Source organism: Salvelinus alpinus, chromosome 6, assembly GCF_045679555.1.
Source record: "Salvelinus alpinus chromosome 6, SLU_Salpinus.1, whole genome shotgun sequence".
NCBI lineage: Eukaryota > Metazoa > Chordata > Actinopteri > Salmoniformes > Salmonidae > Salvelinus > Salvelinus alpinus.
The window spans coordinates 89,197,501-89,220,935 of NC_092091.1; the positions used below are offsets into that span (position 1 = coordinate 89,197,501).

A 23,435-nucleotide genomic window follows, 5' to 3' on the forward strand; every position below is an offset into this window, starting at 1 on the left:
AGTCTAGTAGAAGGTATTATTCCTAGATCACAGGTAACACAGTCTAGTAGAAGGTATTATTCCTAGATCACAGGTAACACAGTCTGTAGTAGAAGTTATTATTCACAGGTTACACAGTCTGTAGTAGAAGGTATTATTCACAGGTTACACAGTCTGTAGTAGAAGATATTATTCACAGGTAATTCATTCTGTATAATTAGATGGTTTCACCATCAAAGTGAACCAGTCATTGTCCTCAGTTGACCTGACACACCACAAACCTGAAATACCATGCACGCACACACACACACACACAGTCTTGTACAGCTAACCTTGTGGGGATACACAATTCAGTCCCATTCAAAATCCTAATTACCCTAACCCGTACTCCTACCCTAACCTTAACCCTAAAACTAACCCTAAACCTAACCCTAGCTCCTAAACCTAACCCTAGCTCCTAACCCTAAACCTAACCCTAGCTCCTAAACCTAACCCTAGCTCCTAACCCTAAAACTAACCCTAGCTCCTAACCCTAAAACTAACCCTAGCTCCTAACCCTAAAACTAACCCTAGCTCCTAACCCTAGCTCCTAACCCTAAAGCTAACCCTAGCTCCTAACCCTAAACCTAACCCTAGCTCCTAACCCTAAACCTAACCCTTGCTCCTAACCCTAGCTCCTAACCCTAGCTCCTAACCCTAGCTCCTAACCCTAGCTCCTAACCCTAAACCTAACCCTAGCTCCTAACCCTAGCTCCTAACCCTAGCTCCTAACCCTAGCTCCTAACCCTAGCTCCTAACCCTAAACCTAACCCTAGCTCCTAACCCTAGCTCCTAACCCTAAAACTAACCCTAGCTCCTAACCCTAAAACTAACCCTAGCTCCTAACCCTAGCTCTATTCTTGTGGGGACTTCAGTTATCAGTTAAACACACACACACACACACACACACACACACACACACACACACACACACACACACACACACACACACACACACACATCCTCAAGTGGTATTATGTTAATTAGCAGGCTGGGTAACTGATGATTTCATTTCCTCCCTCCAGGGCTCCACCAATCATAGGCTACCTTCCATTTGAGGTTCTGGGGACGTCGGGCTACGACTACTATCATGTGGACGACCTGGAGACACTGGCCAAGTGTCACGAACACTGTGAGTTACACACACACACACACACACACACACACACACACTCTCTCTCTCTCTCTCTCTGACCGCCCCTTTCTCCTCTCTGTGTAGTGATGCAGTATGGTAAAGTTACTACAGGTTCCTCTCTGTCTAGTGATGCAGTATGGTAAAGTTACTACAGGTTCCTCTCTCCTCTCTGTCTAGTGATGCAGTATGGTAAAGTTACTACAGGTTCCTCTCTCCTCTCTGTCTAGTGATGCAGTATGGTAAAGTTACTACAGGTTCCTCTCTGTCTAGTGATGCAGTATGGTAAAGTTACTACAGGTTCCTCTCTGTCTAGTGATGCAGTATGGTAAAGTTACTACAGGTTCCTCTCTCCTCTCTGTCTAGTGATGCAGTATGGTAAAGTTACTACAGGTTCCTCTCTGTCTAGTGATGCAGTATGGTAAAGTTACTACAGGTTCCTCTCTGTCTAGTGATGCAGTATGGTAAAGTTACTACAGGTTCCTCTCTCCTCTCTGTCTAGTGATGCAGTATGGTAAAGTTACTACAGGTTCCTCTCTGTCTAGTGATGCAGTATGGTAAAGTTACTACAGGTTCCTCTCTGTCTAGTGATGCAGTATGGTAAAGTTACTACAGGTTCCTCTCTGTCTAGTGATGCAGTATGGTAAAGTTACTACAGGTTCCTCTCTGTCTAGTGATGCAGTATGGTAAAGTTACTACAGGTTCCTCTGTCTAGTGATGCAGTATGGTAAAGTTACTACAGGTTCCTCTCTGTCTAGTGATGCAGTATGGTAAAGTTACTACAGGTTCCTCTCTCCTCTCTGTCTAGTGATGCAGTATGGTAAAGTTACTACAGGTTCCTCTCTCCTCTCTGTCTAGTGATGCAGTATGGTAAAGTTACTACAGGTTCCTCTCTCCTCTCTGTCTAGTGATGCAGTATGGTAAAGTTACTACAGGTTCCTCTCTCCTCTCTGTCTAGTGATGCAGTATGGTAAAGTTACTACAGGTTCCTCTCTGTCTAGTGATGCAGTATGGTAAAGTTACTACAGGTTCCTCTGTCTAGTGATGCAGTATGGTAAAGTTACTACAGGTTCCTCTCTGTCTAGTGATGCAGTATGGTAAAGTTACTACAGGTTCCTCTCTCCTCTCTGTCTAGTGATGCAGTATGGTAAAGTTACTACAGGTTCCTCTCTCCTCTCTGTCTAGTGATGCAGTATGGTAAAGTTACTACAGGTTCCTCTCTGTCTAGTGATGCAGTATGGTAAAGTTACTACAGGTTCCTCTCTGTCTAGTGATGCAGTATGGTAAAGTTACTACAGGTTCCTCTCTCCTCTCTGTCTAGTGATGCAGTATGGTAAAGTTACTACAGGTTCCTCTCTCCTCTCTGTCTAGTGATGCAGTATGGTAAAGTTACTACAGGTTCCTCTCTGTCTAGTGATGCAGTATGGTAAAGTTACTACAGGTTCCTCTCTGTCTAGTGATGCAGTATGGTAAAGTTACCACATGTTCCTCTCTGTCTAGTGATGCAGTATGGTAAAGTTACTACAGGTTCCTCTCTCCTCTCTGTCTAGTGATGCAGTATGGTAAAGTTACTACAGGTTCCTCTCTGTCTAGTGATGCAGTATGGTAAAGTTACTACAGGTTCCTCTCTGTCTAGTGATGCAGTATGGTAAAGTTACTACAGGTTCCTCTCTCCTCTCTGTGTAGTGATGCAGTATGGTAAAGTTACTACAGGTTCCTCTCTGTCTAGTGATGCAGTATGGTAAAGTTACTACAGGTTCCTCTCTGTCTAGTGATGCAGTATGGTAAAGTTACTACAGGTTCCTCTCTCCTCTCTGTCTAGTGATGCAGTATGGTAAAGTTACTACAGGTTCCTCTCTGTCTAGTGATGCAGTATGGTAAAGTTACTACAGGTTCCTCTCTCCTCTCTGTCTAGTGATGCAGTATGGTAAAGTTACTACAGGTTCCTCTCTGTCTAGTGATGCAGTATGGTAATGTTACTACAGGTTCCTCTGTCTATTGATGCAGTATGGTAAAGTTACTACAGGTTCCTCTCTGTCTAGTGATGCAGTATGGTAAAGTTACTACAGGTTCCTCTCTGTCTAGTGATGCAGTATGGTAAAGTTACTACAGGTTCCTCTCTGTCTAGTGATGCAGTATGGTAAAGTTACTACAGGTTCCTCTCTGTCTAGTGATGCAGTATGGTAAAGTTACTACAGGTTCCTCTCTCCTCTCTGTCTAGTGATGCAGTATGGTAAAGTTACTACAGGTTCCTCTCTGTCTAGTGATGCAGTATGGTAAAGTTACTACAGGTTCCTCTCTCCTCTCTGTCTAGTGATGCAGTATGGTAAAGTTACTACAGGTTCCTCTCTCCTCTCTGTCTAGTGATGCAGTATGGTAAAGTTACTACAGGTTCCTCTCTGTCTAGTGATGCAGTATGGTAAAGTTACTACAGGTTCCTCTCTCCTCTCTGTCTAGTGATGCAGTATGGTAAAGTTACTACAGGTTCCTCTCTGTCTAGTGATGCAGTATGGTAAAGTTACTACAGGTTCCTCTCTGTCTAGTGATGCAGTATGGTAAAGTTACTACAGGTTCCTCTCTCCTCTCTGTCTAGTGATGCAGTATGGTAAAGTTACTACAGGTTCCTCTCTGTCTAGTGATGCAGTATGGTAATGTTACTACAGGTTCCTCTGTCTAGTGATGCAGTATGGTAAAGTTACTACAGGTTCCTCTCTGTCTAGTGATGCAGTATGGTAAAGTTACTACAGGTTCCTCTCTGTCTAGTGATGCAGTATGGTAAAGTTACTACAGGTTCCTCTCTGTGTAGTGATGCAGTATGGTAAAGTTACTACAGGTTCCTCTCTGTCTAGTGATGCAGTATGGTAAAGTTACTACAGGTTCCTCTCTGTCTAGTGATGCAGTATGGTAAAGTTACTACAGGTTCCTCTCTGTCTAGTGATGCAGTATGGTAAAGTTACTACAGGTTCCTCTCTGTCTAGTGATGCAGTATGGTAAAGTTACTACAGGTTTCTCTCTGTCTAGTGATGCAGTATGGTAAAGTTACTACAGGTTCCTCTCTGTCTAGTGATGCAGTATGGTAAAGTTACTACAGGTTCCTCTCTCCTCTCTGTCTAGTGATGCAGTATGGTAAAGTTACTACAGGTTCCTCTCTGTCTAGTGATGCAGTATGGTAAAGTTACTACAGGTTCCTCTCTCCTCTCTGTCTAGTGATGCAGTATGGTAAAGTTACTACAGGTTCCTCTCTGTCTAGTGATGCAGTATGGTAAAGTTACTACAGGTTCCTCTCTGTCTAGTGATGCAGTATGGTAAAGTTACTACAGGTTCCTCTCTCCTCTCTGTGTAGTGATGCAGTATGGTAAAGTTACTACAGGTTCCTCTCTCCTCTCTGTCTAGTGATGCAGTATGGTAAAGTTACTACAGGTTCCTCTCTCCTCTCTGTCTAGTGATGCAGTATGGTAAAGTTACTACAGGTTCCTCTCTCCTCTCTGTCTAGTGATGCAGTATGGTAAAGTTACTACAGGTTCCTCTCTGTCTAGTGATGCAGTATGGTAAAGTTACTACAGGTTCCTCTCTCCTCTCTGTCTAGTGATGCAGTATGGTAAAGTTACTACAGGTTCCTCTCTCCTCTCTGTCTAGTGATGCAGTATGGTAAAGTTACTACAGGTTCCTCTCTCCTCTCTGTCTAGTGATGCAGTATGGTAAAGTTACTACAGGTTCCTCTCTGTCTAGTGATGCAGTATGGTAAAGTTACTACAGGTTCCTCTCTGTCTAGTGATGCAGTATGGTAAAGTTACTACAGGTTCCTCTCTGTCTAGTGATGCAGTATGGTAAAGTTACTACAGGTTCCTCTCTGTCTAGTGATGCAGTATGGTAAAGTTACTACATGTTCCTCTCTGTCTAGTGATGCAGTATGGTAAAGTTACTACAGGTTCCTCTCTCCTCTCTGTCTAGTGATGCAGTATGGTAAAGTTACTACAGGTTCCTCTCTGTCTAGTGATGCAGTATGGTAAAGTTACTACAGGTTCCTCTCTGTCTAGTGATGCAGTATGGTAAAGTTACTACAGGTTCCTCTCTCTCTCTGTCTAGTGATGCAGTATGGTAAAGTTACTACAGGTTCCTCTCTCCTCTCTGTCTAGTGATGCAGTATGGTAAAGTTACTACAGGTTCCTCTCTGTCTAGTGATGCAGTATGGTAAAGTTACTACAGGTTCCTCTGTCTAGTGATGCAGTATGGTAAAGTTACTACAGGTTCCTCTCTGTCTAGTGATGCAGTATGGTAAAGTTACTACAGGTTCCTCTCTCCTCTCTGTCTAGTGATGCAGTATGGTAAAGTTACTACAGGTTCCTCTCTCCTCTCTGTCTAGTGATGCAGTATGGTAAAGTTACTACAGGTTCCTCTCTGTCTAGTGATGCAGTATGGTAAAGTTACTACAGGTTCCTCTCTCCTCTCTGTCTAGTGATGCAGTATGATAAAGTTACTACAGGTTCCTCTCTCCTCTCTGTCTAGTGATGCAGTATGGTAAAGTTACTACAGGTTCCTCTCTCCTCTCTGTCTAGTGATGCAGTATGGTAAAGTTACTACAGGTTCCTCTCTGTCTAGTGATGCAGTATGGTAAAGTTACTACAGGTTCCTCTCTGTCTAGTGATGCAGTATGGTAAAGTTACTACAGGTTCCTCTCTCCTCTCTGTCTAGTGATGCAGTATGGTAAAGTTACTACAGGTTCCTCTCTCCTCTCTGTCTAGTGATGCAGTATGGTAAAGTTACTACAGGTTCCTCTCTGTCTAGTGATACAGTATGGTAAAGTTACTACAGGTTCCTCTCTCCTCTCTGTCTAGTGATGCAGTATGGTAAAGTTACTACAGGTTCCTCTCTCCTCTCTGTCTAGTGATGCAGTATGGTAAAGTTACTACAGGTTCCTCTCTGTCTAGTGATGCAGTATGGTAAAGTTACTACAGGTTCCTCTCTCCTCTCTGTCTAGTGATGCAGTATGGTAAAGTTACTACAGGTTCCTCTCTGTCTAGTGATGCAGTATGGTAAAGTTACTACAGGTTCCTCTCTGTCTAGTGATGCAGTATGGTAAAGTTACTACAGGTTCCTCTCTGTCTAGTGATGCAGTATGGTAAAGTTACTACAGGGTCCTCTCTCCTCTCTGTCTAGTGATGCAGTATGGTAAAGTTACTACAGGTTCCTCTCTGTCTAGTGATGCAGTATGGTAAAGTTACTACAGGTTCCTCTCTGTCTAGTGATGCAGTATGGTAAAGTTACTACAGGTTCCTCTCTGTCTAGTGATGCAGTATGGTAAAGTTACTACAGGTTCCTCTCTGTCTAGTGATGCAGTATGGTAAAGTTACTACAGGTTCCTCTCTGTCTAGTGATGCAGTATGGTAAAGTTACTACAGGTTCCTCTCTCCTCTCTGTCTAGTGATGCAGTATGGTAAAGTTACTACAGGTTCCTCTCTCCTCTCTGTCTAGTGATGCAGTATGGTAAAGTTACTACAGGTTCCTCTCTGTCTAGTGATGCAGTATGGTAAAGTTACTACAGGTTCCTCTCTGTCTAGTGATGCAGTATGGTAAAGTTACTACAGGTTCCTCTCTGTCTAGTGATGCAGTATGGTAAAGTTACTACAGGTTCCTCTCTCCTCTCTGTCTAGTGATGCAGTATGGTAAAGTTACTACAGGTTCCTCTCTGTCTAGTGATGCAGTATGGTAAAGTTACTACAGGGTCCTCTCTCCTCTCTGTCTAGTGATGCAGTATGGTAAAGTTACTACAGGTTCCTCTCTCCTCTCTGTCTAGTGATGCAGTATGGTAAAGTTACTACAGGTTCCTCTCTCCTCTCTGTCTAGTGATGCAGTATGGTAAAGTTACTACAGGTTCCTCTCTGTCTAGTGATGCAGTATGGTAAAGTTACTACAGGTTCCTCTCTGTCTAGTGATGCAGTATGGTAAAGTTACTACAGGTTCCTCTCTGTCTAGTGATGCAGTATGGTAAAGTTACTACAGGTTCCTCTCTGTCTAGTGATGCAGTATGGTAAAGTTACTACAGGTTCCTCTCTGTCTAGTGATGCAGTATGGTAAAGTTACTACAGGTTCCTCTCTCCTCTCTGTCTAGTGATGCAGTATGGTAAAGTTACTACAGGTTCCTCTCTGTCTAGTGATGCAGTATGGTAAAGTTACTACAGGTTCCTCTCTGTCTAGTGATGCAGTATGGTAAAGTTACTACAGGGTCCTCTCTCCTCTCTGTCTAGTGATGCAGTATGGTAAAGTTACTACAGGTTCCTCTCTGTCTAGTGATGCAGTATGGTAAAGTTACTACAGGTTCCTCTCTGTCTAGTGATGCAGTATGGTAAAGTTACTACATGTTCCTCTCTGTCTAGTGATGCAGTATGGTAAAGTTACTACAGGTTCCTCTCTGTCTAGTGATGCAGTATGGTAAAGTTACTACAGGTTCCTCTCTCCTCTCTGTCTAGTGATGCAGTATGGTAAAGTTACTACAGGTTCCTCTCTCCTCTCTGTCTAGTGATGCAGTATGGTAAAGTTACTACAGGTTCCTCTCTGTCTAGTGATGCAGTATGGTAAAGTTACTACAGGTTCCTCTCTGTCTAGTGATGCAGTATGGTAAAGTTACTACAGGTTCCTCTCTGTCTAGTGATGCAGTATGGTAAAGTTACTACAGGTTCCTCTCTGTCTAGTGATGCAGTATGGTAAAGTTACTACAGGTTCCTCTCTCCTCTCTGTCTAGTGATGCAGTATGGTAAAGTTACTACAGGTTCCTCTCTGTCTAGTGATGCAGTATGGTAAAGTTACTACAGGTTCCTCTCTGTCTAGTGATGCAGTATGGTAAAGTTACTACAGGTTCCTCTCTCCTCTCTGTCTAGTGATGCAGTATGGTAAAGTTACTACAGGTTCCTCTCTGTCTAGTGATGCAGTATGGTAAAGTTACTACAGGTTCCTCTCTCCTCTCTGTCTAGTGATGCAGTATGGTAAAGTTACTACAGGTTCCTCTCTGTCTAGTGATGCAGTATGGTAAAGTTACTACAGGTTCCTCTCTGTCTAGTGATGCAGTATGGTAAAGTTACTACAGGTTCCTCTCTCCTCTCTGTCTAGTGATGCAGTATGGTAAAGTTACTACAGGTTCCTCTCTCCTCTCTGTCTAGTGATGCAGTATGGTAAAGTTACTACAGGTTCCTCTCTGTCTAGTGATGCAGTATGGTAAAGTTACTACAGGTTCCTCTCTCCTCTCTGTCTAGTGATGCAGTATGGTAAAGTTACTACAGGTTCCTCTCTCCTCTCTGTCTAGTGATGCAGTATGGTAAAGTTACTACAGGTTCCTCTCTCCTCTCTGTCTAGTGATGTAGTATGGTAAAGTTACTACAGGTTCCTCTCTGTCTAGTGATGCAGTATGGTAAAGTTACTACAGGTTCCTCTCTGTCTAGTGATGCAGTATGGTAAAGTTACTACAGGTCCTCTCTCCTCTCTGTCTAGTGATGCAGTATGGTAAAGTTACTACAGGTTCCTCTCTGTCTAGTGATGCAGTATGGTAAAGTTACTACAGGTTCCTCTCTGTCTAGTGATGCAGTATGGTAAAGTTACTACAGGTTCCTCTCTGTCTAGTGATGCAGTATGGTAAAGTTACTACAGGTTCCTCTCTCCTCTCTGTCTAGTGATGCAGTATGGTAAAGTTACTACAGGTTCCTCTCTGTCTAGTGATGCAGTATGGTAAAGTTACTACAGGTTCCTCTCTCCTCTCTGTCTAGTGATGCAGTATGGTAAAGTTACTACAGGTTCCTCTCTGTCTAGTGATGCAGTATGGTAAAGTTACTACAGGTTCCTCTCTGTCTAGTGATGCAGTATGGTAAAGTTACTACAGGTTCCTCTCTCCTCTCTGTCTAGTGATGCAGTATGGTAAAGTTACTACAGGTTCCTCTCTGTCTAGTGATGCAGTATGGTAAAGTTACTACAGGTTCCTCTCTGTCTAGTGATGCAGTATGGTAAAGTTACTACAGGTTCCTCTCTCCTCTCTGTCTAGTGATGCAGTATGGTAAAGTTACTACAGGTTCCTCTCTCCTCTCTGTCTAGTGATGCAGTATGGTAAAGTTACTACAGGTTCCTCTCTGTCTAGTGATGCAGTATGGTAAAGTTACTACAGGTTCCTCTCTGTCTAGTGATGTAGTATGGTAAAGTTACTACAGGTTCCTCTCTCCTCTCTGTCTAGTGATGCAGTATGGTAAAGTTACTACAGGTTCCTCTCTGTCTAGTGATGCAGTATGGTAAAGTTACTACAGGTTCCTCTCTGTCTAGTGATGCAGTATGGTAAAGTTACTACAGGTTCCTCTCTGTCTAGTGATGCAGTATGGTAAAGTTACTACAGGTTCCTCTCTCCTCTCTGTCTAGTGATGCAGTATGGTAAAGTTACTACAGGTTCCTCTCTCCTCTCTGTCTAGTGATGCAGTATGGTAAAGTTACTACAGGTTCCTCTCTGTCTAGTGATGCAGTATGGTAAAGTTACTACAGGTTCCTCTCTGTCTAGTGATGCAGTATGGTAAAGTTACTACAGGTTCCTCTCTGTCTAGTGATGCAGTATGGTAAAGTTACTACAGGTTCCTCTCTGTCTAGTGATGCAGTATGGTAAAGTTACTACAGGTTCCTCTCTCCTCTCTGTGTAGTGATGCAGTATGGTAAAGTTACTACAGGTTCCTCTCTGTCTAGTGATGCAGTATGGTAAAGTTACTACAGGTTCCTCTCTGTCTAGTGATGCAGTATGGTAAAGTTACTACAGGTTCCTCTCTCCTCTGTCTAGTGATGCAGTATGGGAAAGGGAAGTCGTGCTACTACCGGTTCCTGACCAAGGGTCAGCAGTGGATGTGGCTCCAGACTCGTTACTACATCACCTATCACCAGTGGAACTCCAGGCCTGAGTTCATCGTCTGCACACACACCGTGGTCAGGTTGGGAAAACACGTTTAACACCTGTTTGTTTATGTTTATATGGTTCTGTAGACACACCGTGGTCAGGTTGGGAAAACACGTTTAATACCTGTTTGTTTATGTTTATATGGGTCTGTAGACACACCGTGGTCAGGTAAGATTGAACGACACAATTGATAATCTATATACCTGTAAAAATCTGACTATCATTTATTGGAATTTCTTTAAGACATAACATATTTTATTTAAAATGATCAACAGAACAAATCCTTCCAATTTGAATAAAGGACTAGAAAATAGAAACATAAGTCTGACTATCAATGGAAAAACAATTATATTGTGAGGGACGGTTTTGTTCTGTTCTGTCTCTCTGTGTAACTATGGAGAGGTGACTTGTTCTGTTCTCTGTGTAACTATGGAGAGGTGACTTGTTCTGTTCTCTGTGTAACTATGGAGAGGTGACTTGTTCTGTTCTCTGTGTAACTATGGAGAGGTGACTTGTTCTGTTCTCTGTGTAACTATGGAGAGGTGACTTGTTCTGTTCTCTGTGTAACTATGGAGAGGTGACTTGTTCTGTTCTCTGTGTAGCTATGGGGAGGTGACTTGTTCTGTTCTCTGTCTCTGTAACTATGGAGAGGTGACTTGTTCTGTTCTCTGTCTCTGTAACTATGGAGAGGTGACTTGTTCTGTTCTCTGTGTAACTATGGAGAGGTGACTTGTTCTGTTCTCTCTGTAACTATGGAGAGGTGACTTGTTCTTTTCTCTGTGTAACTATGGAGAGGTGACTTGTTCTGTTCTCTGTGTAACTATGGGGAGGTGACTTGTTCTGTTCTCTGTCTCTGTAACTATGGAGAGGTGACTTGTTCTTTTCTCTGTGTAACTATGGAGAGGTGACTTGTTCTGTTCTCTGTGTAACTATGGAGAGTTGACTTGTTCTGTTCTCTGTCTCTGTAACTATGGAGAGGTGACTTGTTCTGTTCTCTGTGTAGCTATGGGGAGGTGACTTGTTCTGTTCTCTGTGTAACTATGGGGAGGTGACTTGTTCTGTTCTCTGTGTAACTATGGGGAGGTGACTTGTTCTGTTCTCTCTGTAACTATGGAGAGGTGACTTGTTCTGTTCTCTGTGTAACTATGGAGAGGTGACTTGTTCTGTTCTCTGTGTAACTATGGGGAGGTGACTTGTTCTGTTCTCTGTGTAGCTATGGAGAGGTGACTTGTTCTGTTCTCTGTGTAGCTATGGAGAGGTGACTTGTTCTGTTCTCTGTGTAGCTATGCGGAGGTGAGGGCAGAGCAGCGTAGAGAGCTGGGTATCATTGAAGAGCCCCCCCCTGAGGTAACTATGGACAAGGTGAGACACATCACCATATTGATGTGGGGTTTCCCTCTTTCTTATTAATATAACTATGACTGTCTAAGTGGTATCTATCTGTTATTAATGTAACTATGACTGTCTAAGTGGTAGCTATCTATCTGTTATTAATGTAACTATGACTGTCTAAGTGGTATCTATCTGTTATTAATATAACTATGACTGTCTAAGTGATAACTATCTGTTATTAATATAACTATGACTGTCTAAGTGGTAGCTATCTATCTGTTATTAATATAACTATGACTGTCTAAGTGGTATCTATCTGTTATTAATATAACTATGACTGTCTAAGTGGTATCTATCTGTTATTAATATAACTATGACTGTCTAAGTGGTATCTATCTGTTATTAATATAACTATGACTGTCTAAGTGGTATCTATCTGTTATTAATATAACTATGACTGTCTAAGTGGTAACTATCTATTATTAATATAACTATGACTGTCTAAGTGATATCTATCTGTTATTAAGGTAACTATGACTGTAAGTGGTATCTATCTATCTACCTCCATTGTGTTCCTTCTCCTCTCAAGCAGAGTCAAGACAGTGGATCTGAGTCTCAGCTCAACACAGTTTCCAGCCTAAAAGAGGCACTGGAACGCTTTGACCGCAGCCACACCCCCTCCTCCACCTCTCTGTCCTCACACAAGACCTCCTCACAGCTCTCAGACAACACCTGTACCTGTAAGAGAACACACACACCCCTCCTCCACCTCTCTGTCCTCACACAGGACCTCCTCACAGCTCTCAGACAACACCTGTACCTGTAAGAGAACACACACACCCCTCCTCCACCTCTCTGTCCTCACACAGGACCTCCTCACAGCTCTCAGACAACACCTGTACCTGTAAGAGAACACACACACCCCCTCCTCCAGCTCTCTGTCCTCACACAGGACCTCCTCACAGCTCTCAGACAACACCTGTACCTGTCAGAGACCACACACACCCCCTCCTCCACCTCTCTGTCCTCACACAGGACCTCCTCACAGCTCTCAGACAACACCTGTACCTGTCAGAGACCACACACACCCCCTCCTCCACCTCTCTGTCCTCACACAGGACCTCCTCACAGCTCTCAGACAACACCTGTACCTGTAAGAGAACACACACACCCCCTCCTCCAGCTCTCTGTCCTCACACAGGACCTCCTCACAGCTCTCAGACAACACCTGTACCTGTCAGAGAAAACACACACACATCTCAGACCACACACACATCTCAGACCACACACACACACACACACACACACACACACACATCTCAGACCACACACACACACACACACACACACACACACACACGTCTCAGACCACACACACACACACACACACACACACACACACACACACATCACAGACCACACACACACACACACACACACACATCCCAGACCACACACGCACACACACACACACATCTCAGACCACACACACACACACACACACACACACACACACACACACATCTCAGACCACACACACACACACATCTCAGACCACACACACACACACACACACACACACACACACACACACACACACACACACACACACACACACACACACACACACACACACACACACACACACACACATCTCAGACCACTCTCTCCCACACACACACACACACACACACACACACACACACATCTCAGACCACTCTCTCCCACACACACACACACACACGACCACTCACACACACCCACATCTAAGACCACTCACACATCGGTATCTCTGACTATAATAGGATCTCTCGTCTCCATAGCAACAGCCTCCAAGCTCCACATGGACATAGCCACGCCCCCTCATCAGTCACATGCTGCCTCCACCATCGAGATGACATCACAGAGACGCTCCTCCATCAGCAGCCAGGTGAGATCTGATTGGACAGAATGCGACTGGACAGAAAGTGATTGGACAGAACCCCCCAAAAAAATCAAGTTTGTTTAGACTGGGCGATTGGGTGAGTCCCAACAGGTTAAAATACATCATGAATTGAATCTGTTGTGGAGGAGCAGGAGATGATCAGGTCCAATTCAACCTGAGAAGAATCTAAAATGAATCGACTCTGAATCAACTGCAACTGAATCAAACTCACACTGTATCCTTATCTGTTGTCTGTGTGTGTGTGTGTGTGTGTGTAGTCTATGAGTTCTCAGACCACCGGACACAGTGTGGCTCCCGTCCATCCTGTCATACAACAACAACAACACCAACAACAACATCAGCCAGACGTACAGGTGAGAAACGCCATCTATCTACCCTATTCACCTGGTACCATCTATCTACCCTATTCACCTGGTACCCGTCTATCTACCCTATTCACCTGGTACCATCTATCTACCCTATTCACCTGGTACCCGTCTATCTACCCTATTCACCTGGTACCCGTCTATCTACCCTATTCACCTGGTACCCGTCTATCTACCCTATTCACCTGGTACCCGTCTATCTACCCTATTCACCTGGTACCCATCTATATACCCTATTCACCTGGTACCCATCTATCTACCCTATTCACCTGGTACCCATCTATCTACCCTATTCACCTGGTACCCATCTATCTACCCTATTCACCTGGTACCCATCTATCCAAGGTTACAGCCCTAATGGAACCCTTTTCCCTGTATAGTGCACTACTTTTGACTTAGCCCTATGGAGCCTGGTGAAAAGCAGTGTACTAAATAGTGAATAGGGTGCTTATTTGGGACACAACTTAAGTGTGACGATCCTCCAGCCATTCAGTACTAGTAGATCAGACAGCAGAACCTCCCTCCAGCCATTCAGACAGCAGAACCTCCCTCCAGCCATTCAGTACTAGTATGTCAGACATCAGAACCCCCCTCCAGCCATTCAGTACTAGTATGTCAGACAGCAGAACCTCCCTACAGCCATTCAGACATCAGAACCCCCCTCCAGCCATTCAGTACCAGTATGTCAGACATCAGAACCCCCTTTCAGCCATTCAGTACCAGTATGTCAGACATCAGAACCCCCCTACAGCCATTCAGTACTAGTATGACAGACATCAGAACCTCCCTACAGCCATTCAGACATCAGAACCCCCCTCCAGCCATTCAGTACTAGTATGTCAGACAGCAGAACCTCCCTCCAGCCATTCAGTACCAGTATGTCAGACAGCAGAACCTCCCTCCAGCCATTCAGTACCAGTATGTTAGACATCAGAACCTCCCTCCAGCCATTCAGTACTAGTATGTCAGACAGCAGAACCTCCCTACAGCCATTCAGACATCAGAACCCCCCTCCAGCCATTCAGTACTAGTATGACAGACATCAGAACCCCCCTCCAGCCATTCAGTACTAGTATGACAGACATCAGAACCCCCCTCCAGCCATTCAGTACCAGTATGACAGACATCAGCACCTCCCTACAGCCATTCAGACATCAGAACCCCCCTCCAGCCATTCAGTACTAGTATGTCAGACATCAGAACCTCCCTACAGCCATTCAGTACTAGTATGTCAGACATCAGAACCCCCCTCCAGCCATTCAGACAGCAGAGACTCCATATAGCCATTCAGTACTAGTATGTCAGACATCAGAACCCCCCTCCAGCCATTCAGTACTAGTATGACAGACATCAGAACCCCCCTCCAGCCATTCAGTACTAGTATGTCAGACAGCAGAACCTCCCTCCAGCCATTCAGACATCAGAACCCCTCTACAGCCATTCAGTACTAGTATGTCAGACATCAGAACCCCCCTCCAGCCATTCAGTACCAGTATGTTAGACATCAGAACCCCCCTACAGCCATTCAGACATCAGAACCCCCCTACAGCCATTCAGTACTAGTATGTCAGACATCAGAACCCCCCTCCAGCCATTCAGTACTAGTATGTCAGACATCAGAACCCCCCTCCAGCCATTCAGTACTAGTATGTCAGACATCAGAACCTCCCTACAGCCATTCAGTACTAGTATGTCAGACATCAGAACCCCCCTCCAGCCATTCAGACAGCAGAGACTCCATATAGCCATTCAGTACTAGTATGTCAGACATCAGAACCCCCCTCCAGCCATTCAGTACTAGTATGACAGACATCAGAACCCCCCTCCAGCCATTCAGTACTAGTATGTCAGACAGCAGAACCTCCCTCCAGCCATTCAGACATCAGAACCCCTCTACAGCCATTCAGTACTAGTATGTCAGACATCAGAACCCCCCTCCAGCCATTCAGTACCAGTATGTTAGACATCAGAACCCCCCTACAGCCATTCAGACATCAGAACCCCCCTACAGCCATTCAGTACTAGTATGTCAGACATCAGAACCCCCCTCCAGCCATTCAGTACTAGTATGTCAGACATCAGAACCCCCCTCCAGCCATTCAGTACTAGTATGACAGACATCAGAACCCCCCTCCAGCCATTCAGTACTAGTATGACAGACATCAGAACCCCCCTACAGCCATTCTGGTCATGGGTGCATCTCAGCCACGCTCAAGGTCATAAACGATATCTTAACCGCCATCGATAGGAAACAGTACTGTGCAGCCGTATTCATTGACCTGGCCAAGGCTTTTGACTCTGTCAATCACCACATCCTCATCGGCAGACTCGACAGCCTTGGTTTCTCTAATGATTGCCTCGCCTGGTTCACCAACTACTTCTCTGATCGAGTTCAGTGTGTCAAATCGGAGGGTCTGTTGTCCGGGCCTCTGGCAGTCTCTATGGGGGTGCCACAGGGTTCAATTATTGGACCGACTCTCTTCTCTGTATACATCAATGATGTCGCTCTTGCTGCTGGTGATTCTCTGATCCACCTCTACGCAGACGACACTATTCTGTATACTTCTGGCCCTTCTTTTGACACTGTGTTAACAACCCTCCAGGCGAGCTTCAATGCCGTACAGCTCTCCTTCCGTGGCCTCCAATTGCTCTTAAATACAAGTAAAACTAAATGCATGCTCTTCAACCGATCGCTGCCTGCACCTGCCCGCCTGTCCAACATCACTACTCTGGACGGCTCTGACTTAGAATATGTGGACAACTACAAATACCTAGGTGTCTGGTTAGACTATAAACTCTCCTTCCAGACTCACATCAAACATCTCCAATCCAAAGTTAAATCTAGAATTGGCTTCCTATTCCGCAACAAAGCATCCTTCACTCATGCTGCCAAACATACCCTTGTAAAACTGACCATCCTACCAATCCTCGACTTCGGTGATGTCATTTACAAAATAGCCTCCAAAACCCTACTCAATAAATTGGATGCAGTCTATCACAGTGCCTTCCGTTTTGTCACCAAAGCCCCATATACTACCCACCACTGCGACCTGTACACTCTCGTTGGCTGGCCCTCGCTTCATACTCGTCGCCAAACCCACTGGCTCCAGGTCATCTACAAGACCCTGCTAGGTAAAGTCCCCCCTTATCTCAGCTCGCTGGTCACCATAGCAGCACCTACCTGTAGCACGCGCTCCAGCAGGTATATCTCTCTGGTCACCCCCAAAACCAATTCTTCCTTTGGCCGCCTCTCCTTCCAGTTCTCTGCTGCCAATGACTGGAACGAACTACAAAAATCTCTGAAACTGGAAACACTTATCTCCCTCACTAGCTTTAAGCACCAGCTGTCAGAGCAGCTCATAGATTACTGCACCTGTACATAGCCCATCTATAATTTAGCCCAAACAACTACCTCTTTACCTACTGTATTTATTCATTTATTTTGCTCCTTTGCACCCCATTATTTCTATCTCTACTTTACACTTTCTTCCACTGCAAACCAACCATTCCAGTGTTTAAAAAAAAAAAAAAAAAAAAGTACTTGCTATATTGTATTTACTTCGCCACCATGGCCTTTTTTATATTTTTATTTATTGATATATATATTTTAGATATTTTGTTTGCCTTCACCTCCCTTATCTCACCTCACTTGCTCACATTGTATATAGACTTATTTTTCACTGTATTATTGACTGTATGTTTGTTTTACTCCATGTGTAACTATGTGTTGTCGTATGTGTCGAACTGCTTTGCTTTATCTTGGCCGGGTCGCAATTGTAAATGAGAACTTGTTCTCAACTGGCCTACCTGGTTAAATAAAGGTGAAATAAAAAATAAAATAAAAATTCAGTACTAGTATGACAGACAGCAGAACCTCCCTCCAGCCATTCAGACATCAGAACCCCCCTCCAGCCATTCAGTACTAGTATGTCAGATATCAGAACCCCCCTCCAGCCATTCAGTACTAGTATGTCAGATATCAGAACCTCCCTCCAGCCATTCAGTACTAGTATGTCAGATATCAGAACCTCCCTACAGCCATTCAGTACTAGTATGACAGACATCAGAACCCCCCTCCAGCCATTCAGACAGCAGAACCTCCATATAGCCATTCAGTACTAGTATGACAGACATCAGAACCCCCCTCCAGCCATTCAGTACCAGTATGACAGACATCAGAACCTCCCTACAGCCATTCAGTACTAGTATGTCAGACATCAGAACCCCCCTCCAGCCATTCAGTACCAGTATGACAGACATCAGAACCCCCCTCCAGCCATTCAGTACTAGTATGACAGACATCAGAACCCCCCTACAGCCATTCAGACATCAGAACCCCCCTCCAGCCATTCAGTACTAGTATGACAGACATCAGAACCTCCCTCCAGCCATTCAGTACTAGTATGTCAGACAGCAGAACCTCCCTCCAGCCATTCAGACATCAGAACCCCCCTCCAGCCATTCAGTACTAGTATGTCAGACAGCAGAACCTCCCTCCAGCCATTCAGTACTAGTATGTCAGACATCAGAACCTCCATATAGCCATTCAGTACTAGTATGACAGACATCAGCACCTCCCTACAGCCATTCAGTACCAGTATGTCAGACATCAGAACCTCCCTCCAGCCATTCAGTACTAGTATGTCAGACATCAGAACCTCCCTCCAGCCATTCAGTACTAGTATGACAGACATCAGAACCCCCCTACAGCCATTCAGTACCAGTATGACAGACATCAGAACCTCCCTCCAGCCATTCAGTACCAGTATGACAGACATCAGCACCTCCCTACAGCCATTCAGTACCAGTATGTCAGACAGCAGAACCTCCCTACAGCCATTCAGACATCAGAACCCCCCTCCAGCCATTCAGTACTAGTATGACAGACATCAGAACCTCCCTCCAGCCATTCAGTACTAGTATGTCAGACAGCAGAACCTCCCTCCAGCCATTCAGTACTAGTATGTCAGACATCAGAACCTCCCTCCAGCCATTCAGTACTAGTATGTCAGACATCAGAACCTCCATATAGCCATTCAGTACCAGTATGACAGACATCAGAACCCCCCTACAGCCATTCAGTACTAGTATGTCAGACAGCAGAACCTCCCTCCAGCCATTCAGTACTAGTATGACAGACATCAGAACCCCCCTCCAGCCATTCAGTACTAGTATGACAGACATCAGAACCCCCCTACAGCCATTCAGTACCAGTATGACAGACAGCAGAACCTCCCTCCAGCCATTCAGTACTAGTATGACAGACATCAGAACCCCCCCCAGCCATTCAGACATCAGAACCCCCCTCCAGCCATTCAGACATCAGAACCCCCCTCCAGCCATTCAGTACTAGTATGACAGACATCAGAACCCCCCTCCAGCCATTCAGACATCAGAACCCCCCTCCAGCCATTCAGTACTAGTATGACAGACATCAGAACCCCCCCCAGCCATTCAGACATCAGAACCCCCCTCCAGCCATTCAGACATCAGAACCCCCCTCCAGCCATTCAGACATCAGAACCCCCCTCCAGCCATTCAGTACTAGTATGACAGACATCAGAACCCCCCTCCAGCCATTCAGACATCAGAACCCCCCTCCAGCCATTCAGTACTAGTATGACAGACATCAGAACCCCCCCCAGCTATTCAGACATCCGAACCTCCCTCCAGCCATTCAGACATCAGAACCCCCCTCCAGCCATTCAGTACTATTATGTCAGACAGCAGAACCTCCCTACAGCCATTCAGTACTAGTATGTCAGACAGCAGAACCTCCCTACAGCCATTCAGACATCAGAACCTCCCTCCAGCCATTCAGTACCAGTATGTCAGACAGCAGAACCTCCCTACAGCCATTCAGTACCAGTATGTCAGACATCAGAACCTCCCTCCAGCCATTCAGTACCAGTATGTCAGACAGCAGAACCTCCCTCCAGCCATTCAGTACCAGTATGTCAGACAGCAGAACCTCCCTCCAGCCATTCAGTACCAGTATGTTAGACAGCAGAACCTATTGTAGCCTGACGCTGCTTGCTGGTCATATAACATGGTGGGAACAATCTTTGTCCCTCTGTTTCCCTCTCTCTCTTCCCCCGTTACTCCCCCCTCCTCTCTCTCTTCCCCCGTTACTCCCCCCTCCTCTCTCTCTTCCCCCGTTACTCCCCCCTCCTCTCTCTCTTCCCCCGTTACTCCCCCCTCCTCTCTCTCTTCCCCCGTTACTCCCCCCTCCTCTCTCTCTTCCCCCGTTACTCCCCCCTCCTCTCTCTCTTCCCCCGTTACTCCCCCCTCCTCTCTCTCTTCCCCCGTTACTCCCCCCTCCAACCCCAAGCCGGTGCTAGAGTTCTCAGCCCAGGTGAATGTTATGCAGCACCTGAAGGACCAGCTAGAGCAGAGGACCAGGCTGATTCAGGCCAACATCCAGAGACAGCAGGATGAACTCAGAGCCATACAGGACCAACTACACAGAGTACAGCCCCCAGCCATACAGGTAGGAGATATATAGACCCCACACAGGTAGGAGATGTGGGGTCTATGGAGATATACAGACCCCATACAGGTAGGAGATATACAGACCCCATACAGGTAGGAGATATATAGACCCCATACAGGTAGGAGATATACAGACCCCATACAGGTAGGAGTTATATAGACCCCATACAGGTAGGAGATATACAGACCCCATACAGGTAGGAGTTATATAGACCCCATACAGGTAGGAGATATACAGACCCCATACAGGTAGGAGATATATAGACCCCATACAGGTAGTAGATATACAGACCGCATACAGGTAGGAGTTATATAGACCCCATACAGGTAGGAGATATACAGACCCCATACAGGTAGGAGATATACAGACCCCATACAGGTAGTAGATATACAGACCGCATACAGGTAGGAGTTATATAGACCCCATACAGATAGGAGATATACAGACCCCATACAGGTAGGAGATATACAGACCCCTTACAGGTAGGAGATATATAGACCCCATACAGGTAGTAGATATACAGACCGCATACAGGTAGGAGTTATATAGACCCCATACAGGTAGGAGATATACAGACCCCATACAGGTAGGAGATATACAGACCCCATACAGGTAGGAGATATATATTCACCCTGTACAGGTAGGATATCTATTGACCCCATATAGGACCAGCTACACAGAGCACAGCGTTCACCCATACAGGTAGGATATACACACAGACAGACAGACAAATCTGCACAGACACATGTACAAATTTAATAAACTGCGGTTGAAAATTAGCCGGCTGGCTAAAACCGGCACTTTTACTGAAACGTTGATTAATGTGCAAAGTCACTGTAAAAAAATAAACTAAACAAAACACACAGAAATGAATATGCATACAGCCTCCAGCCATACAGGTAGGATATATACACAGATAGACAGATCTGCACAGACACACACAGAAATAAACACGCACAACTGTTGTTTCCGTGGTGATAGATGTTCGTGCAGCAGCCTGGCGGAGCGTTGAATGTCCAGCTGCCTCAGGTGGGGGTGGTGCCACAGGGAGCAGTTCTGACCAATCAGGTGCAGCAGACTGTCCTAAACCCCGCCCATACAGGAAGTCAGCTCACCATTGGGCAGCAGCAGACGCCTCCCCCTCAACAGAACCTCCAACTGCAGCAAAACAACTCTCTCGCTCAGGTATTCAGCCAATCACTGGTATGTTGTTATGTTCATATTATCTCTATGAAACATTATGTTGGGTGGGTTTTTTTAATGTTATGGTATCTTCTGTGTATTATATGTTATATTATTCAGTAGTATTTTATTTAGTTATGTTATTTAGTTGTTATATTATTCAGTAGTATTTTATTTAGTTATGTTATTTAGTTGTTATATTATTCAGTAGTATTTTATTTAGATGTTATGTTATTTAGTTATGTTATTTAGTTATGTTATTTAGTTATGTTATTTAGTTATGTTATTTAGTTATGTTATTTAGTTGTTATGTTATTTAGTTGTTATGTTATTTAGTTATGTTATTTAGTTATGTTATGTTATTTAGTTATGTTATTTAGTTGTTATGTTATTTAGTTGTTATGTTATTTAGTTATGTTATGTTATTTAGTTATGTTATTTAGTTATGTTATTTAGTTATGTTATGTTATTTAGTTATGTTATTTAGTTGTTATGTTATTTAGTTATGTTATGTTATTTAGTTATGTTATGTTATTTAGTTATGTTATGTTATTTAGTTATGTTATGTTATTTAGTTGTTATGTTATTTAGTTGTTATGTTATTTAGTTATGTTATTTAGTTATGTTATGTTATTTAGTTATGTTATGTTATTTAGTTGTTATGTTATTTAGTTGTTATGTTATTTAGTTATGCTATGTTTTGTTAAGTTCTGTAATATAATCACCATGGTAATAGATGTAGCTGAACAGCCACAGTGTAAGACCTGTCTTATCAATGACATCATCTTTGTGCGAACCTGCTGTCTCTGACATCATCTCTGTCCGCCCTGTGTCTCCCTCTAGGTCCAGCAGCAGCGTCAACAGCAACAACAGCCTGTCTATAACATGATCATGTCCCAGCCTGGCCAGCCCAACCTACTACAGATCAGTACCAGTCTACCACAGAACAACACACAACAGGCTGTAGCCACCTTCACACAAGACAACACTCAGATACAGTATGTAAACACGCACGCACACACACACACACACACACACACACACACTGAGGCAGACACACACACACACGCACCCATACTGAGGCACACACACACACACACACACACACACACACACACACACACTGATTTACATATTGAACAGGTCTCTCTCTCTCCAGGTTTCCGGCGGGCCAGCAGTACTGATTACATATTGAACAGGTCTCCTCTCTCCAGGTTCCCGGCGGGCCAGCAGTACTGATTACATATTGAACAGGTCTCCTCTCTCTCCAGGTTTCTGGCGGGCCAGCAGTACTGATTACATATTGAACAGGTCTCCTCTCTCCAGGTTTCCGGCGGGCCAGCAGTACTGATTACATATTGAACAGGTCTCCTCTCTCTCCAGGTTTCCGGCGGGCCAGCAGTACTGATTACATATTGAACAGGTCTCCTCTCTCTCCAGGTTTCCGGCGGGCCAGCAGTACTGATTACATATTGAACAGGTCTCCTCTCTCTCCAGGTTTCCGGCGGGCCAGCAGTACTGATTACATATTGAACAGGTCTCCTCTCTCTCCAGGTTTCTGGTGGGCCAGCAGTACTGATTACATATTGAACAGGTCTCCTCTCTCTCCAGGTTTCCGGCGGGCCAGCAGTACTGATTACATATTGAACAGGTCTCCTCTCTCTCCAGGTTTCCGGCGGGCCAGCAGTACTGATTACATATTGAACAGGTCTCCTCTCTCTCCAGGTTTCCGGCGGGCCAGCAGTACTGATTACATATTGAACAGGTCTCCTCTCTCTCCAGGTTTCCGGCGGGCCAGCAGTACTGATTACATATTGAACAGGTCTCTCTCTCTCCAGGTTTCCGGCGGGCCAGCAGTACTGATTACATATTGAACAGGTCTCCTCTCTCTCCAGGTTTCCGGCGGGCCAGCAGTACTGATTACATATTGAACAGGTCTCCTCTCTCTCCAGGTTTCTGGCGGGCCAGCAGTACTGATTACATATTGAACAGGTCTCCTCTCTCCAGGTTCCCGGCGGGCCAGCAGTACTGATTACATATTGAACAGGTCTCCTCTC

General features: G+C 44.8%; 1 protein-coding gene across 6 annotated transcripts in view; it reads left to right on the forward strand.

Annotated features, from left to right (window-relative positions):
• clockb (clock circadian regulator b) overlaps positions 1 to 23,435 on the forward strand; it is a 47,608-nt gene that overhangs the window by 16,572 nt on the left and 7,601 nt on the right. For 4 of the 6 annotated variants that reach the window (XR_011675785.1, XM_071408289.1, XM_071408291.1 and 1 more), the window contains 9 exons: positions 1,044 to 1,150; positions 9,948 to 10,095; positions 11,345 to 11,423; positions 11,983 to 12,133; positions 13,217 to 13,323; positions 13,596 to 13,691; positions 20,035 to 20,193; positions 21,178 to 21,399; positions 22,222 to 22,376. Coding sequence is in view for 5 of the 6 variants with exons in the window: in XM_071408289.1 (XP_071264390.1) it covers positions 1,044 to 1,150; positions 9,948 to 10,095; positions 11,345 to 11,423; positions 11,983 to 12,133; positions 13,217 to 13,323; positions 13,596 to 13,691; positions 20,035 to 20,193; positions 21,178 to 21,399; positions 22,222 to 22,376 (1,224 nt within the window). In the remaining variant the exon portion in view is untranslated. The remainder of the gene's footprint in view (positions 1 to 1,043; positions 1,151 to 9,947; positions 10,096 to 11,344; positions 11,424 to 11,982; positions 12,134 to 13,216; positions 13,324 to 13,595; positions 13,692 to 20,034; positions 20,194 to 21,177; positions 21,400 to 22,221; positions 22,377 to 23,435) is intronic. The other 2 variants (XM_071408292.1, XM_071408293.1) reach the window with 2 other exon arrangements.